Here is a 20,080-nt window from a genome sequence, read left to right on the forward strand (position 1 = left end):
ACCTCGCTCTGAAGTGAATGCAGTACTAAGACCATTTGAAAATTTAATTCTAGTGGTAGTATTTTCATACATTGCAGAAAAAATATTAAAAAGCTTTTTAGGTAAACCTGATTTCAAAAGTTTATAAAATAAGCCTACTCTCCATATGGTATCAAAGGCTTTACGTAGGTCTATGAAAGCAGCAAATACTTTCTTCTTTTTACTTTTATAGTGATCAATAATGCTTTTTAAAGAAAATATGTGATCAGCAGTTCTACAATTTTGTTTAAATCCTATTTGATATTGACTGATAAGAGATATGTTATTAACAAATTTCAGTAATCTTGAATGAATGACTCTATTAAAAAGTTTTCCCAAGTTAGAAGTGATAGAAATGCCCCTATAATTGCTAGGGTCCATTTTGCTTCCAGATTTGTGTAAAAGGACTAGGAAACTATCATTCCATTTAGATGGGAATTGGCCAATATTTAGAATAAAATTAAACAGCTTTGTGAGAGGATTTAATATAGCCTGACCTCCATATTTAAGCATTTCATTTGATACCAAATCCATTGCAGTACTTTTCCCATTTTTAAGAGCTTTGATAGACTTAATTATTTCATCTGCAGTGATATCTACGTCTAAAATGTTATTAGATGGATCATTATCTATATTATCTTTTAATTGCTGGAAATGTTCCATTATGGTTTTATGTTTCCATAAATGTTTCCTCGTCTTCTCAGTGGTTTTGAAGACGTGAAACACAGATTTGATCAGGATCACACGGCTAATCTATAATATAGACAGCTGAATTCAGTAATATTAAATTTGAAGTCAGTATGCTGTTATTTTCATAACCAAGGAAATCTAATTCAGCTATTTATAGGGTAAGATATAAAGATTAAAAAATTCTGCTCGTATATTTTACTGACCATGTTTTTATTCAATATTTATCTGGTCTCTTTATAGACACTCGTGTTTTGTTTAAAACTATATGGACCTCCAAATATTAATTGTGTTATTTTCACTACATTATCATTGACTTATTTTACATATCACCTTTATTCATTTATGTTTCGAATGGTTTTATTTCCTTCATGTTAATAGTTGACTGATGTAGAGACACGTGGTTACCTGAAATTTCCTGTACATCAGTAGGAGCTTTGACGTGGGGTGTCCGTATGGTTTTCCATGTGTTGCTATAAACAGCTACATCTCAGCCGAAGCATATGTTGAATTGAGAGTTTCGTAATTGAAGAGTTGCAGGCAAGCAAATGAACTGTTTCAATAAGATATAAGAATTCTTACCAAATCATTTCCTGGAATATTTGCCGCTGAACGTTAAATGAACAACAATTGATAAAGGGTTTATTTTCAATCAGCAAAGTAACCGACGCAAAATGTGCATACTGATTTTCTTTTGTTTAAAAATTCAAAATCTAAAAGAACAAAGTAAATTTATTATTGATGCTGCCAAAACGCAAGAATTAATATCACTTTCAATTTTATCGAGCACTAATTCTCTACAGTATCTTCCCTGCAATATATTTATAGTTGAAGGATTGAAATAGATATCCCCAAAGGAAACTACAGGCAAATCCAAAAGAAGATGTTCAATTCGTCATTTATATTAAATCTCCAAAACTAAAAAATAAAATATCGTTAGCACATACAACTGTTTTTGTCTTTTTAACAAAATGTATCAAAGTTAAAAGATATGAGTATAATCGCCTATCAGTAGTAATACTCCTTTTTTGTTATGCATCTCACATAAGGAAATAATTACATGGATTCGTTTTTTCCCAATACTGATAACCTTAAGATAGTTATTTAAATGATGTGATAAAATTTGACCTTGAGAACTGTTTGCCCTGTATGATTTTACTTTATTTGTAATATTTAAATACACACATGGGATATTGTAAATTTAGACATGTTATCACTTAAGCGAGGTACTTAAACATATAAATATATGTGTTTAAAGTTTTCACATTTGTCCATTACAACGTTAATTGAGTGTTTACTCTACTATTTAGAAGACTTTATAACCAGTGAGATGATGTTCAAGATAAGTATTGTGTTATTTTTCTCATGCGTTTGTTGGATTTATGTAATTGCAATTAAGAACCAGTGCCGAAAGCACAAAAGACCAAGTGGATCTATCGTTGTAGATTGTTCATATGCGAACCTCACACAAGTACCAAAGAATCTATTGGACAATATCAACGTTCTAATTATTGACCATAACGAAATAGAGGAGTTAAAAAATTATGCCTTCAGTAATTTGAATGTACTAATTGACCTGACAATTAACAACAATAAATTAAAAAGCTTACAATCTAAAGCTTTTACAGGATTAACATCATTAAAGACACTAAAGATGTCTGGTAATAATTTGGACTTTCTAGCATATAAACCGACTTTATTTAGCTTCATAGCTAATATATCATTGCTTGATATCAGTAGGAACATGAAATTTTCAAATAATTCAAAATTGCCGACTTATTATCCGGACAAAACACTTGGAGTACTTGTAAACTTAGAAACCCTTGCTATTGATCTTGGACCAAGACCTGTATTTGGAGAAGGGTTCAAGAAGATGGATAAACTGAAGGTATTGGAATTTGATCATTGTAAAGTAGAGGTATTGAATAATTCAACATTCATAAATCTTAACTGGAGTATTGAATATTTGCATATCAATAGATGTCAACAGTTTGTTAAAGTAGAGAAGGACACCCTTAAACCTTTCCCATATCTCAAAGTGTTAGATTTGTCGGATACTTATGTGCATCCAATCCAAGCTTTCCAGCTTCTAAAACCCTTAGTAAATAGTTCTATGGAAATGATAAACTTTCATCACGTGAATGATGAATCGATTACAAATGACAGTACATACAGCTTTGAAGTAAATATAACGAAAGAAATGGTGACGTATTTACAAACGATTTGCGTAGAGGTTTTTGATATCTCTAAAAACAACATAGTAGATTTTGAAGATGGTTCACTCCTTACATTCAATCGACCTGAATGTTTTCTTAATATTTCACTATCTGAGAACCGATTTTCATTATTTCACGCACATCGACTGGAAAATATTAAACAGTTTTTCAATAGAACTCAAAACCTCACGAAATTCGAGTACTCATATATACCTTTGAGTTTTATCAATTATTCACCTATTGCAGTGAGTAATCTAACTAATATCACTGAAGAACGAGTAATTACATTACCCTCTTCAATAAAAGAAGTGCATATGAGCCATGTTTTACACAGCGGGCAACCAGTCTTGTGGAAAATACCCCCGAATGCGATTATAAATCGTTTTGATGTGTCTTTCTGTGTAACTGTCGATCAGGCAACCATATCAAACGGTTCTGTAATAGAGTATCTAGATGTAACGGGAGTTGATTCAAGAGTAGTATTCGATAAGATACAACTGTATCCTTTATTTCAACTTAAAACACTTGTAATGAAAAGCACAAATTTGTACATTACAAACAAACACGAGAAAAACATATTTACGTTTATTTCAGGGACAGAAAAATTAGATATTTCATATAACTTTTTGTGGAATATGACTTCAGATATATTTGAAAATATGACTAGACTGACAAACCTGAATATGTCAAATAACCTTTTAAGAGCAGTTCCACTTGCTATTACAAGGATACCAAATCTCATGGAGCTCGATTTGACAAGTAACCTTCTTACCAATATTAATCGTACATTTCAAGAATTTTTCGATGCTTTGCATACACGAAATGGACCCTTCACATTGCATTTGGGCAACAACGCATTTGTTTGCGATTGTACAAACTACGACTTCATCCGTTGGCTTCATAGATCAAATATCACATTTGACGGCAATAAAACCTATAAATGCCTTTTACACAATTCATCTGAAATTAACACTAGTACTGCTGCTGAACATTTTAATGAACTTTTTGCTGGATGTGACAGCGGTGTGTGGCTTAAAGCAGGGATAGGTCTTATTGTAGCATTTATTGCTATTTTCTTTCCTTTTACACTGATTTACAGTTTTAGATGGCGAATTTCATTTTATTTATACAAACGCTTTAGACACACTCTAGAAAAGGGTATCGATGTAAAATTCAAATATGATGTTTTCGTGTATTATCCTGATAGTGAACTGGCATGGATAAAGTATATACTAATGCCTGAATTAGAGAGAAAATGGGGATTGAAAATGTGCATAGAACATAGAGATTTCCCTGTAGGGAGGCCTATAGCTGACACATTCGCTGACTGCATTGAACAAAGCAGACATATTATATTCATTGTAACTTCTTCCTTTAAGAATGATATATGGGGACAATATGCAGTTGAGCGGGCAAAATATCATCACTTCTCACAGAATCTACAAAAGATTATCGTCATAACCAAAGGAATAGATATGGAGGAACTTCCGCACGACTTAGCTGTTTTATGGAAGGACCTTGCCTTTATTGCATGGCCGATTGACAACGATAAAGATCTTGAAAACGTTTGGAACAAGCTTAGATTGTGGTTATTTCTTAATCATTCAAATTAATTATGTGGCATAAATCTTCATTGTATTGTTATAGAAGGAAACATCAATGTGTTATCTTATGAAATGTCAATCGATTTTGCAAATCATAAAGTTATGTAAATCATAATTAATTGTTTAGATAATCTTTAGCATATTTACATTTTGCATACACCACAGTCATTTTGATAACAACTATCATTTGTATTTTAAAATGAATAAAATAATATCTAAAAAAATCGCAATCCTTTAAAATTGCATGTAATGATACTTGTATCCAAACAACAACCCTTCTTTGTATGTACTTCCCACTACTAAAAGCGATTGTTGTTATAATTGTTAGTAAAATTCCATACACGTTTTTTTATAAATTTTTTTACTCATTAGATACACAGTACCTGTTTCACTAAAATACAAAATAATATTAAATATTTAGAATCGTTTTGTTTTATTTTCTAAGACATTTTTGTTTAATTTTTGACCTTTTGGAAGTTTTGGTCACGAACAGGTACTGAAGAAAGTTGTTCCACTAACACGTATTGTTCCTATCCAAATCATTTAATATTTGTTTTTTGTTTTGTTTTTAATTTTGTAAAGTTAAGTTATTTCATTCAAATTACTAACATTTGATGACTATATTAATCTTACCAAGATATTTTTCGGATCCTGATTAACTTTAAAGATGATAATAGATTTGTTTAAGCATTTAGGGACTGAGCGGATTGTAAAGCTCGACGAACGCAACCAACGTTCCGTTCCGAATAAAATAAACAACTGTCAATTTCCTGGCATGGTACAGGCATTTCCCAGGGAAATTGTGCGGTTATACTGTAAGCTTTGAAACCAGGTTTAATCCACCATTTTATTTTTTACAAAAGAAAATGCATGTACCAAGTCAGAAATATGACAGTCGTTAACCATTTGTTTGATGAGTTTGAACTTTTGATTTTGCCGTTTGATTAAGAACTTTCCTTTTTAAATTATCCTCGGAGTTCAGTATTTTTGTGATTTTGCCTTTTACCTAGCTATACCTCCAATTTGTGTAACAATTACGTATGGTTCCGTCATGTTTACAAAAGTGTGTGAGCAACCAAAACAGATAATTGGTTTGTATGTCTCATTATTGGGATCCATGCAGCAGCCAAACATGTCATTATTGACTTCAGAAATTGACAAACTATAAAGACGATGCATTGCATCATGATGTAAACATCATGACTGTTATCTACAACAGTATAATAACTATGAATACATGTTTGTGGACAACGTACACAACTGAAAAAAAATCTTGTACTTTCTACTGAATATACGAAGTAACCATAATACGCACTTCGGTTTACAAATTTCATCTTTTATGTAGCCAAGGTCACGTAAGAAAATATATGTCACCAATACATCATTAAATGTAAGTTGATTTCCTGCACTGATCATGATTTTCCATAACGTAAATACATATAGCTGAAAGACACTTGAAATCGATCCTTTTGTGTCACATTTACTTTCTTGATGAAAGTATTATATATAAATGTATTTAAGCTAACGCCCTCATGTGTGTATCTAGTACACATATTTCCTTTAAAACGTCCATCAAAGATTAATCAACCATATATTCACAGAGATCAATCTTTCAAATAGTTGATAATAAATAAAGTATATAAAACGTAACATTTAAACAAAGACGAAAAGAATGACTGGAGAAAAAATATAACAACAACAAATAGACGAAGTGATGGTGCCACTTAAATAAGATATGACCAACGAAACCCTTTCAGTCAGCTACTCCGACAAGCAAGCTATCATATTAACAAAAGTACATTTTCAAATTACATAAGATGATAAGAAGGTTATTATTTCAAGTCATTACCTAGGGAATAATGAAAATGCTTAACTCTTTAACTACTCTTAACTCATAACATGATCAATCATGTAGGTCCTAAATGCTCTTCGACTCGTACTTTATTTGGCCTTTTTAACTTTTTTGGATGAGTCTTTTGTGTACGAAACGCGGGTCAAGCGTATAATTACAAAATTTAATCCTGGTATCTATAATGAGTGATGAGTTTATTTATTGAAATAGGAGCTCAAATATATTGATGTGTTTTAAGATAAAACTTTTTCTTGTAACCACAAGTTAATTGTCTACAGCACATTTATTTCAAGAAATACAAAAGTCACATAAGTCTTTGAAATAATGTGTTACTAGAAAGCAACCTTTATGAACACTTTATGACTAGAAAATAATAAAAAAGGAAAAACGTCAGCAACAATTTTAATTGAAAATTGTTAATTTGTTCAAAATTGTTGAAAAATATTTCTGTAAACAAATGCAGTCGAGTGATTTTTCTAAACTCTGGGCAATCTATACGTATTGTAAAGACAATTGTCTGTTATAAAAATAGTTTGGATGCTGTTTCGGTAAAAGAAAGCGGGAGTATCTTTACCTGTGCATAAGAGAAATTACAGATGCCTTTTAGGGCCATCTTAATTTATTTTTTCCAATTTTATATAGCATATTATTTATAACAAATTATTAATTTGATATAACAAATTATTTATTTGATGTAACACATTATTAATTTGATATAAGAAATTATTGATTTGGTATAACAAATTATTAAATTTGATATAACAGATTATTTATTTGATATAACAGATTATTTATTTGATATAACAAATTATCAATTTGATTTAACAAATTGTGAAATTCTCTACCAATAGTATGATTTTTTTCTTCAGAAAAGTGATAAATAAAAAGATAAACTGGTGCAACTTGTGTATTAATTCATTGTTTATCTGATGTCCAGTGACAAATATCGAACCTCAATTTACAGGTTCAATGATTATATAACAAACCCTCCTCCCCTTGTTCCTTTATTTGAAACAGTTTTGGGGACTAGTTCCTCTATTTTGTAAAAAAGTCAATTAGCATGGCCCTAAAAGGCTTCCATAAAAAGTTAAAGAATGGAAAAGTAAGAAACAGCTGGGGAAAAAATTCAAAATTACGTTATTATTATCACGATAAATTATCCTGAAAGGAGATGTGTATACTGAGGATAAAATTAGTTTTGGTCTCTAAAACCCAATCTTGAAAACTTAAACGATATCATACTTATTTTAATGGTATGTATTTGATAAAATATGTTTATGCAAGTTTGGATTTGATTTTACACTATGCCATAAATAGCAGGTATCAAACGAGATTTTTTTTTTAAATATATGTATATATATATACTGATTACACTTTGGTTCATGTATCGTGCCATAAATATGTCATAATATTTTATCGAAGTGGTTATTGTAAAATAAATCCAAGTATAATATATACTGATTGCGGAAGTAAACCCGAAGTGTTTATCTACTATTAGTTATATATAATATATACATCATGGTATTATGTTATTTTTAGAATTAATTTATGATTATTGTAGGATAAAACATCATAAAGTCTTATACACATAAAAATAAGAGGCTGTTGTACGATTGCAATTAAGTCCTCTCACTAAAAATGATAACAGTGATAAATGTTAGTCAATTTCCTGTACCAGCTTGTTAATGAAGTTAATTTAACACGAAGATAACAAATATTTCCATTTATGCACAGAAAATATATGATGTTATTTATCATACTTTTTAACAATGTTCATTTACCATTTTGTTAACAATGGCAAAAGTGTACGTTACAATGTATGAATATAAAGTATTTTTATATGGACATTTTTCATTCAGAATAGGAAAAAATATAATTAGGCGCGTTTGGTTTTTATATTAAGGGAATTTCACGAGCATTAGTAGTAGTTGAAATTTATTTAACACAAACGTATTATGTTTAGTGAAATGATATATTTGGTTTTTTTTTCTTGGTTAAATCAGTCAAATTATAACTATTGTATAAGATGACCATCATCACTTTATCATTATATTTTTTGGATCATAAATAACTAAAAAAAAGAAATATCTATTCAATGTTTTGGGCTAAGATGATTCCATGGAGTGTTAATAAAATATGCGAAAATAATAATTAAAAGTCACTTTGGTAATGTATTGAACTATATTTTACGTTTTTTTTTTAAATATCTATTTGCATGCTGCATGGAACATGCTCTTTTTTATTGGCTATTGTTTATTATGTTTTTTATATTCGGTGAAAGCTGAACAGAGCTTCTTACGTTTAAATTGTCTGTCAATATACCGCATCAAAATAATGTTTAACTTGCTTTACTTACTTACTGTCTCTTCTTTATTTTTATCTCCGTAGTATGCATGAAGGTATATGTTAGAAAAAAATTATTGTAAAAACAATAAATATCATATGACCTTCAAGTTGTGTGAGACCTGCGCTTTTGGTCATTAAACTTTACTCTGTGCTCGTAGTGCATAATATGTTCTCGAAACACTAAATGGAAAAAAGTAGTATTACATTTTCCAATCTTTAGGTTGGCCTTACGTATATCCAAAAACAGCTGAAACAAGAATGTGTTCCAGGTACACGAATACCCGACTCGCACTATCATTTTCTATGTTCAGTGGACCGTGAAATTGGGCTAAACCCTATAATTTAGCATTAAAATTAAAAAGATCATATCATAGGGAACATGTATACTAAGTTTGAAGTCGATTTGACTTCAACTTCATCAAAAACTACCTTGACCAAAAACTTTAACCTGAAGCGGGACAGACGGACGAACGAACGGACGCACAGATCAGAAAACATAATGCCCCTCTACTATCGTAGGTGGGGCATAAGGCATAAAAAAGTCAACTTAGGAGCGCTGTGATTGGATGTCAAAGTTAAATATTTTTTTAAAATTTATTCATGAATAATGACGGTGTGTATATTTACAATATAAATTTTGAAACCAACTGAAACATTTTCTTGAGAATTATTTGAAAAGAATTTCAAATTTCCAAAACTTTGACGTAAATTGACGCCGGACATGGATATCATATGTAAATAACGGGGAAAAGACCATCTTTTTTTTTATATATGTATATACATTTGTTACACAATGTTTCTCAGTGTACCTGTGCCAAAAATATGTCATTATATTTTACCGAAGTGGTTATTGTAAAATCGAACCAAAAATTAGATATACCCACGAGGACGATGCCCTGAAGTGTGTATCTAGTAGCAGAAACATATAATACAAGTTTCTGCTAGTTGTAATATACAACATGATAATAGGTTTGATTATCAATGAAAAGTCAATGGAAACACATTGAGGGATTGGGCAACCTACTTACCACATTTTTCGTATCACTCATTTTTATCACACTCTTAGTGTGAAACAAAAAATATCTCTTCACGCGGGAATAATTACATTAGATGTATGTTTCATTATAATACGTTATTCTGATTGGCTAACTAGCAATCTCTTGATATTCCTTAATCAATTGCATTACACAATGCAACTTTTCATTCATGATGACACGAGGTCCCACAATAAAGTGCACAGGTAAATGAAATAAAAACTTGATAAAAGGCGCGTTTTCATGATCCTATAAGTAAAAATGTAATTATAAGTATTGAATGCCTTTTCTGTAACTTTATAGGGTTGTAAAAGCGTTGACCGTGCGCACATTTTTAGTGGAAGCGCTTCATACAAAATGTACTTCGGTCAACGCTTTTACACCCCAATAAATTTACAAAAAAGAGCATTCAATTCTTAAATAAAATAACAAACTAGAACAATCGAACGTGACAATGTTGAACGTTTCTTTCTATTCTGATTCACTTGAAGAAGTCAGTTTACAATCGCACGAAAATCACTAATTATGTAGTGTTCTCATAAGTTATTGAAGATAAGCTCGTATCACCTGGTAACCATAGTTTAAGAACGCGGTAGTCAGAATACTTATATTTTTACATAAAGAAAGTCTGTATAAACTATAATTTATTCAAACAAAGAATTGTACACACGGATTAAGTCATATTTTTTCCTGTGTGCGTAGTTTCAATATTTCCTGTCGATCCAATAACTTTTCAAATTTTCTACTGATTGGTCGGTTTTAGATTATACACATAAGGATGTTTGTGCGCGAATTTGAGACCAAAACCTTTACAGCTTATTTTGCCAATTTACACAGTAAATTATTATGAAAGTGACTCAATGTGGGCAATCTTGATTTTTTGTAAAATTCCAGCAAGTTTCCCTCCAACTTATCGGCTATCCCTGTTACGCTCCCTAAGTGCATGGTTGTATTTATTCTTCAAGGTGTTTGCTATCAACCATATTTGTTCCTATACACATAATGCGTCATACTCTACTAGGCTTGTGGATGTTTCGGCCCCGAAGGTATCACCCAGGTATCTTGAATAACACATAACAACATTTTATTAGACAGTTTATAATTCATTTCGTAAATACATATCTAAATAAATTATGAAGATAGTACTTAGATGAGCAGGAGAAACAGCAAATGTTTTACCCCGAATCAAAACACCACAAGACGAAAATTGTTTAAACCTTGAAGAACAAGCGTGATTCAACTTGAAAACAATCCATTTTTTCTACTTCCGTTTGCTTTTTACACCAGTTTGAACCAATTCTAATGTACATGATATCCTGTCACCTTCCTTTGATGATGCACCAAAAGCTATGAAACATTTTTTTACATTCAGATAGATGTTCTAATTCAACAAAAATTTTCAATCATTTAGAACATATTTTTTTAAAAATTTTGCTGCATGTACTAGATTGATTGAGTTTTAGTTGCTTAACGTCCAGTTCAGGACGATCTATGTACTAGACACTGGAGTTGTAAAAACGAAGCCTAAGGATAGATAAATAAAGGAAAATTTGGACTGCCATTGGAAAAAGAGCGTATGTTGGATATAGGCAGACATTTCGTCTTGCAGCAGGTCACCTCCTGACCCCTCCGAGATGTTGGAAGTGACACTTACTACCGGAACCATGCATCCGATCTAACGTTCCTATTCCGTCAGGACACGGCATGTTTATGCATCCCGCAACAGACTGACTCCCACTTAATATGCACATAAATACCGTTGTGAAGTCTTCAAATCTCAAACTTCAAGATCATTATTTGTGTTTTGTGTTATTTTAAAAAGAATGAAAACTGATGATAATCAAATTCTGACTTATTCAATTGTCGAGTTCCAGAAGATTCATAATACAATATTTTGATATATTGGATCAAAATATCTCAATACCGGTACTATGATTTTAGACAATTTATAAAAAAGTAAATTTTCTATAAATAAAGCTCAAACACATCAAACGAACATTGATTTACCTCACTAAAAAGCTGTTCCGGTGCAATCCGTGTACAACATGACTGATGATGTTACTAGATTGAGGATCAATAAAAAAAAAACCTCTCAATCATCTTGAACAACTAAAAGTTAAAGAGACTGTGACAAATAAAACTTTGTGGTCGTTTCAGAGATCATTGATCATCATAATTGAAAAATAATTGTAACTTCCTTCTTAAGGTCATTTGGTAAACCTAAACTAGATTAATTTATCATTTGCAATAATGGTGTTCCTTACACTTTGGTTAAAAAAGAAAGAGATTGGGAAATATGGTTGAAAAAAGATAGATTGGTTAATAAACGGTCAAAACGATTGATACATATAGTGCTATAAAGGCTATGCCAAGAGACATTTCAGATTTTCCTCACCTATCTCCAGAGATTTTGCATATTTTTGTTTCATAATTATGATACCTTATGTAATGTGCCAATGGTGAATAAGGATCTGCTGACTCTTCAAAAGCAAAACTCAGACCATTCCAAGTTTTGGTTGGTGGGGTTTGTGTTGCTGAAGCTTTCTGTGTACCGTTTTAGTTTTTCGTGTTGTTAGTATCTCTCCGACTTATGATCTTTGAATGTCCCATTGTTATTTTCCGTCCTCTTTTTAAATTCCCGATTGTATATTTTGAAATGTGTTTTTCACAGCATCTTTACACAAACAGAAATAAGACTGTTGATTCTAATCAATAAAAAAAAAGAACATGTGATTGTCAGTGACACAACTCTGCACAATAGACCAAATGACATTAACAACTTAAGTACTCCGCACGGCGTTCAACAATGAGCAAATCCTATAGCATACTTCAATTCCTGAAAAGAATGTCGAGAAGATGTCAAAATGACACACGATTGATTTCGTTTAAGAATTCGGGCGAACAATTCTTGAAAATCCCAATGTCGGACGTACGGTCCAATAAGTGCTATTATATGGACCATAATTACTTTGTAACAACCTCGGTGGTCGCAATATATAGGGTATGATGCTTGCAAGCTAACCGGTTCAAACCAACAATTCTAAAATGGGTATATGACACATTATAGCTAACACTCGACATTCATGTGCAAAGATGCTGCACGAAGTCAAAATTAGAGGTACGGGCATGAAATTGTTTTTAAAAAAATGAGTGATTTCGTGCTGACATGTTAAAAATACCAATCATCAAGTCTGCTCAATGAATAAAAACATGATCAATATTTAATTCACAAAAACATTGTCTGACCTTGCAAACCTCATTACAAGGTTCATTAATTCATTAATTAAAGCTCCATACTAGGTTAAATATTGATCAATTAAAACCAATACTAGGTTAGTATTCATCAATTAAAAGCCCATACTAGGTTAAATATTCATTAATAAAACACCATATTAGGTAAATATTCATCAATCAAAACACCATATAAGGTTAATATTCATTAATTAAAATCCAATACTAGGTTAAATATTCATTTATGAACACCATATTAGGTTAAATACAGTGGCGGATCCAGAACTTTGCCTAAAGGGGGGGGGGGGGGGGGCGCTGACTGACCTATTAGGGGGGGGGGGACCCGCTCCAGTCATGCTTCAGTGATTCCCTATATAATCAACCAAATTTTTCCCACGAAAGGGGGGCCGGGCCCCCCAGCCCCCCCCCCCCCCCTGGATCCGCCTATGAAATATTCATTAATTCGTCCACCATCAACCCATTATCTACTTGTATACAGATTAATCATTGAAATCTGTCATGCAACAACCTAATGGGGAAAATGTATTTGATAGATCATAAGTGTCTAGAAAAGGCAAATACTAATAGTTACATAGTGTGCTAGTGACCTAATACGGTATATATGGGGTCAGTAAATTCCATATGGGGTGAGAGCGAATTAGCGTATTAGTCACTACCGTATTAGTCACTAGTACACTATGTAACGAATTTATCTTACCGACTATCTTAACTTGTGAAATTTAGACCTATCAAAATGAGCAAGTCCTCAATACTGTTAGCATTAAGAAACTACTTCCATTGACCCTACAAAAACAGATACAAATGTACCAACAATAACAACTTGTGAGATTTAAATGTGTTATATGAATTTATTTCAATCTTGATCATCAATTTCTTCGTCTGTTGAAACCTTTACGATTTTTTTCTCAGTACCGTTTTGTTTTTATAAAGGGACGTAACACCACTACTAACCGTGTATGAAATAAGCCCCGCCTCCCTACTACCTTACATGGAATATAAAGGGACGCAACTCCACTACTAGCCGTGTATGAGATAAGCCCCGCCTCCCTACTAACCTATTATCAAATATACACAGTCTCCACGAGGGCGCTTTTAACCAATCACATTCCTAGAAATGTATAGGAGGTAAGATAAAAAATAATATATCTTCTTTTTCATTCAAATACGGGAGTAGACTTCTAGGTAATAATGTAAAACTTCTTGGAACTTATTGTTTTTTTTTATTGGTCTTTTAAATAGATAAATATGTACTCCTTACCTCTTATGTAATGTTATAATCTATAAACAACAAATATGTAGTGGATTGACCAAGCCAACACATTTTCAACTTTAATGGACCACCCTACCCGTAGGCTTAATTATGACTTTTTGGAAAGAGAAATGACTATTCTTTATATTTTGCCTGGTCGTAAATATGAAATATGTTGCATTTTTTTTTAAATAAGGTCAAAGGTTAGTGATTGAGTTTTTCACTATTATCAATTTATTTCACAAGAGGTTATAAAAAGTCTCCCAAAAATATCTGAATTGTTACTAAACAAGAAATTCATAATAAAATAAACTGTGACACTTCATTTTCAATTTAATTTGAAAATAATGAAACTTTTAACATCGCATGTACTTCTAAAGATATATTTCTGAATTGTACGGGATTTATAAAAAGAATCGAAGTCAATTTGGTTTTGCTTTGATGTAGATTTATTGCAAGTCACAAATATTTCAAAAGGCAATTAAATCAAATGAGTTTAATGTTGGACTAAAGTTTCAGCGTATATTCTAGCTCTATGAAGTTTTTAGGTTTTATGTGCCTTTGCCTTACAAAAGCACACATGGACCCCTTATATAAAGAGTGGTCGTATGAGGTATTTTAACAAACAAAGGGCACGACATCTTTCGAAAACCTGACATCAGTCATTGTTTTCATCGTCGTCTTCTTCCAACTCAACAACACATCAGATCCTTCACATGAACAAATATCATTGATATACGCGGATTTCTGTTGGTTGGATACACAATTATTATTGTAAGCTGTTTTCCCTTGTCCGTATACGAACAAACAATGTCTTGAAGGAAATCTACTAAAATATGCCCCTCAAAGAAAACCGAGAGCAAGCCGTTTTTACCCTCTTACCAACCAGAGTCCAGTGGTAAGTATGATCACTGGTTTAGCAATATGAGAGTTTATCAAAACTTGCGTTTGAAGCATTGCCCATGGGCTGTGCTGTAAAAACAATTTCACATGGGGGAATTTTTGCATGACTGGCATCCTTTGTGGAGGCAAACTCCACCCTTAGCTCGTTTAGATCATCATGACGATACCTGAACTTTCCCTTCGGATCATACAATCAATGAGTCGATAAATGCACTTTCAATGTTAACGGCGATTCCTTATCTCTCGTTTGAAAAGTTATCGGATTTGGCACAACTTGTTGGAATTTTTGTCCTGAATGCTCTTCATCTTTATACTTGTTTGGCGTTCTAAATATTTAGATCTGAGCGTCACTGATGAGTCGTATGTAGACGAAACGCGCGTCTGGCATTTCAAGTTACATGTATAAGCCTGGTACCTTTTATAAATATTATCATAACTTGGAAGATTGAAAGAAGAGCAAATTTCCTCTTCAAGAAGATGAATTATATCACATTTGCAACATTTCCACATGGTACCATAATCATGGAACAGAGCTGAAGGTATAGGACCAATAGGATATGCCCATATTCTGACTACGGTCTCATTCTCACGAACATTAGCAAGAACTAAATCACGACAAATTATTTTATCGAGTTTATATGTGCCTTTACAAAGTCGTCGAATTTACACTTGAGTTTGAGGTCTTGGTCGTATACTTATCATCGAAATTATAGAGAGAAGACCTCGACATAGGACTGTAGAAGACATGGGTTTCAGACTCATTAGAGCAGCCTTCCAGAAAAAGATTTAACCATCGTGTTGCCACGTTCAATAGATTTAAGAAGAGAATCATGAACATTTATTGAGGCTTTCATTTCTGTAGAAATACTAGTATTTATCAATAGCTAAGGATGATCGGCAACGTTAAATGGATCGGTCATATTTGAATGCATAAACCCTATCAAATCAGAGACATTCTTCTTGTTTCATGTTATTACCGTTGGCTTGTTTTCTTTGTGTTCAATTTCTGCATCTGTGGCTAATCCCGATCTTGGTCTCATTTCAGAACCTAAATGCGCAAGGATGTGTCTTGTAAGCATCCATCGAAGTACAGCGTTTTTCCTTGTCAGTCCTATGATGCCTCTACAACCTTTATAATCTTTGATAATAGTTTTCTTTGTAGCCATATCACTCCAGATACCATTTAAGGCTCCATGTTTATGTCTGATTGAAAACTCATCTGACATAAAGATAGATTTTACCGTTGAGACAGATTTAACATATCCAGTATGTAGGCTGGTGTCCACCTAGCATAGTTTGTTCGATTGGTAATGAAAAGGCATCGCAACATTGCAGCTAACATTTTCAAATGTAACAGCCACTAACTATTCAGTTCAGCCCTAATATGTTCTGTTACAATATATCAACTGCACGAAAAAAACATATTCCAAAATGCGAAGGTTGATGATAGTTTACAAGAGTGTGTTCTGAATTCTTCAAACAATGGCAACATATGTTTTTTAAAATTAGAAAAAAAACTGTGCAATACCTTCAGCGCTTTTGGGTGATTCAGCAAATGAACTGTGACATATTTGGTTCAATATTAATTAACGATTTTCGTCTTAACACCAATTGAGAAATTCTTTTTAGTCTCATATACCAAAGTTCATCCTCGAACACGTCTGGAATAGACCATTTTACATTTGGGCCACAGCATACAATTAATTATCAAATGTTTGCACAGCATTGTGTTGACCGGTTTGTTTTGACATATGTAAACTTTGTTTCATAGTAGTAAATGTTATTGCCATGTCGAGGCTAGACATCCATGTTCCATTTTGAACCGGGTCTTACAAAAGGCTAAATCTAAAATTTCGCTCCATAGGCTACAGACGAAATTTTAGATTTAGCCTTTTGTAAGACTCGGTTCAAAATGGAACAATTTGTTTAGTGATTTCTGCAGAAAATGGAATCGAATCTAACTTTTGTCTCGAAAGAAGTCTCAGAAATACCAAAGACAGGACAGATATATCTCGGTTTTCGATGAAACACGACATAATCTTCCCATCAACATTAGAATAACGAGGAGGTCCATACCGTTCTGTTCGCTCGTCGAAAGGTAAACATGCCATAAGATTGGTATTCGAATAATTCAACGTCAAAGATCTTTCTAGTCCCCGTTTTACCTTTATGGAACTCATGTAGGCGTTTCGTGATTCGTTTTGATACTAAAATACAACTCTAGTGAAATGTTTTTTTTACCATCGATCGTTTCAGCATTTAAGTCAATATTTTCTGCTCCCTCCTGTATAATACGACCACCTTTTCTCAATACAACAATACCATTAGGTACATAGGACATGTCTTGGATTCTGTCTATTTCCAAATTTGCTAAACTAGTCCGATGTCTACGTAATTCAGAATAGGATGCACAAAAACCATAAGAGTTTGGATTTTCAAATAATTTTCATGGTTCAATCGTAATGCCAATGCAAGATGATATGGGGTTAACAGGTTTATGTTTAAAGCAAGTATGCATTCTGTTATTGTCAGTACTTTTCGCAGTTTGTCGAGTGGAAGTTTAAAAACATTACTACAATCTTTCAATGAGCATCAGAATAACGAGGAGGTCCATATCATATTCATTGAACTATAATGCAAATTTAAAATTCCTCATTAAAGTTAATTTATAAGAACTACTGACTTGGAATGGCTCCGAAACTTTAGAATAGAAAGTTTAAAACATTTTAATTCGGAAAATCATGAAATTATCAATGTAATCTAAAGCTACAAATGTTGTAACCACTTCGTTAAAATAATAGTGTGCTTTCGCTAAACCGAGTGAAAATGGACAAAATTTAGAAAAAAATAAGGAATTCTTTTTTAACATAATTAATAAACAATTAAACTCTGTATAAAATGCAAAATCATATGTCAAAAGACTAAAAAAAAGTAACAAAACTCAATTTTTTTCCAATCTTGAAATCTGAAAAAGTATCCAAATGTCTTTTTTCTTTCCATTTTATAAAAAAACTACACCGCATTCAATGTTTACGACCGGGCAATAAAGTTAGCTTAAGGTATTGGCTTTGCAAAAAAATCGTTTTTAGCCTGCAGGTATGCCGGTCCATTAAAGTTGTAAAATAAGAACCTTTTTCTTGATCCGTCACTCCACTAATGATAGTTATGAGCTTTAAAAGATATATTAAGAAGGACCATCGTTATTAAACTGTAATCAAAGATCGAGATAACAAAGGGTGGGGGATTATTACTCGATATCATATATTTGATTTACACTGAAATGTGATTGGATGAATGAATAGTTGATGATATCAAAAAACTAAAACTAAACATAGGAGCAGCATGGTCCGTACTCAAGAACTTAAATGAATTTTTGCATGAACTATGCGTTGTTCGTTGTTGTTTATCTTCAGTTTATTTCAGTGTCAGTTTTTTTTTAGAATTGCCGACTTACTCTAAAGAGATTTCTAATGTTATACTTTTTATGAAAATTGAAGAGAAATAAATGGTTTCTGTCTATGAAAATAACTTTACGAAATCCTACCACTTGATATAGCGTCAGAGTTTAATTAATCTACCATAATGCTACCACTTTTATAGCCTCAGACTTAACATAACAAAATCCTACCACTTGTATAGCATCAGAGTTAAATCTGAGAAAATGCTACCACTTTTATTCAGGAAAAGTACGGGATAGTAATAACACTAGTACTTTAAGAAAATAAGAACAAGAGTCTTAAATTAAAACAAATTACAATGTCTAGTATTCGTTTTTGTCAATCACTCAATTATTTTTTATTCATTCCAAAAGTCGTTCAAGTAAATGCGTTTTATCTGACAGAACATTTTTAAGTACGTTTGATACATAAAAGAGAGGATAATTATACTAAAGGGACATTCAAACTTACCAGTCAAAAATAAACTTACAACAGTATACAAACTAATGTTTTAAGTTGTGAGTCCTACGTTCGTTCCTTCACTACAACTGTTCATTTTGAGAAATTAACAAATGTGGATGAAAATCCACCAATTCATTTGATTTCTTGTTACTGTAGTGATGTTTTATTAATTCTAAACCATTAAAAGGGGATATTACACAAACAATTATTCTAATGAATGTATAGAACACAAGCGTCTATAGTATATGATGCCCTGATGAGGCCATTTCGCCTTTTCGCGTTTTCGCATTCTCCTTTAACTTTCACGCAAAATCGAGAAATCAAGAAATCCGGAACGAAATCGAAAACATAAAGTGGGAAAATGAGAAATATAGAAATTAAGAAAGCAAAATCGCTAAAACGCAAAGGCATCCGGATAAAACGGGAAACGAAATATATTTCACGATTTTAAGTTTTCGCGTTTTTGCTTTCTTGATTTCGCGATTTCGCTTTCGATTTTCGGATTCCCGATTTCTCAATTTGGAGTTTGCATAGTGAAAGGAGAAAACGCGAAAACGCAAAATGTTGAAATTGCCGCATCCGGCCACCATAATAATGAGATAATGAGAAATAAATAGGTGCCTCCAATACACCAAAAACTTGACTACAACAGGACTACAAATGAATTTGGAGTACATTTCAGGAATCTCTCATTTAGCTTGTCTTTCCTTTTAAGATAATCTGCACAAACATATATATTCTTCCCATGGGTCCATGACATTTTTATATATAAACAATATATTAACCATTGAAGACCAACACATGCCTATACAATATAAGTAAACTATAAGTATTTCGTACAATTCAAAGTTAAATTATTTACACAGTTAATTTATACATTCGACTAAATCATATGAATCTTCTATGAATCCTTTTTAATTCTTAGTTCTCTTAAACTACGAAAACATTTAATCCACAATATATCTTTGTCATGTAAGTTATGGCGTTTAAAGATTGGTACATCACACGTGAACTGTAGCA

At 32.2% G+C, this 20,080-nt stretch overlaps 1 protein-coding gene across 1 annotated transcript; it reads left to right on the forward strand.

Moving 5' to 3' along the window:
* The first annotated feature begins 1,874 nt into the window (after positions 1-1,874).
* On the forward strand, positions 1,875-4,692 carry LOC139523113 (toll-like receptor 4). The gene has a single exon (XM_071316894.1). The coding sequence runs from the start codon at positions 1,952-1,954 to the stop codon at positions 4,532-4,534; it is 2,583 nt and encodes an 860-aa protein (XP_071172995.1). The 5' UTR covers positions 1,875-1,951; the 3' UTR covers positions 4,535-4,692.
* Positions 4,693-20,080: the final 15,388 nt, after the last annotated feature.

This window comes from Mytilus edulis, chromosome 5, assembly GCF_963676685.1.
Source record: "Mytilus edulis chromosome 5, xbMytEdul2.2, whole genome shotgun sequence".
NCBI lineage: Eukaryota > Metazoa > Mollusca > Bivalvia > Mytilida > Mytilidae > Mytilus > Mytilus edulis.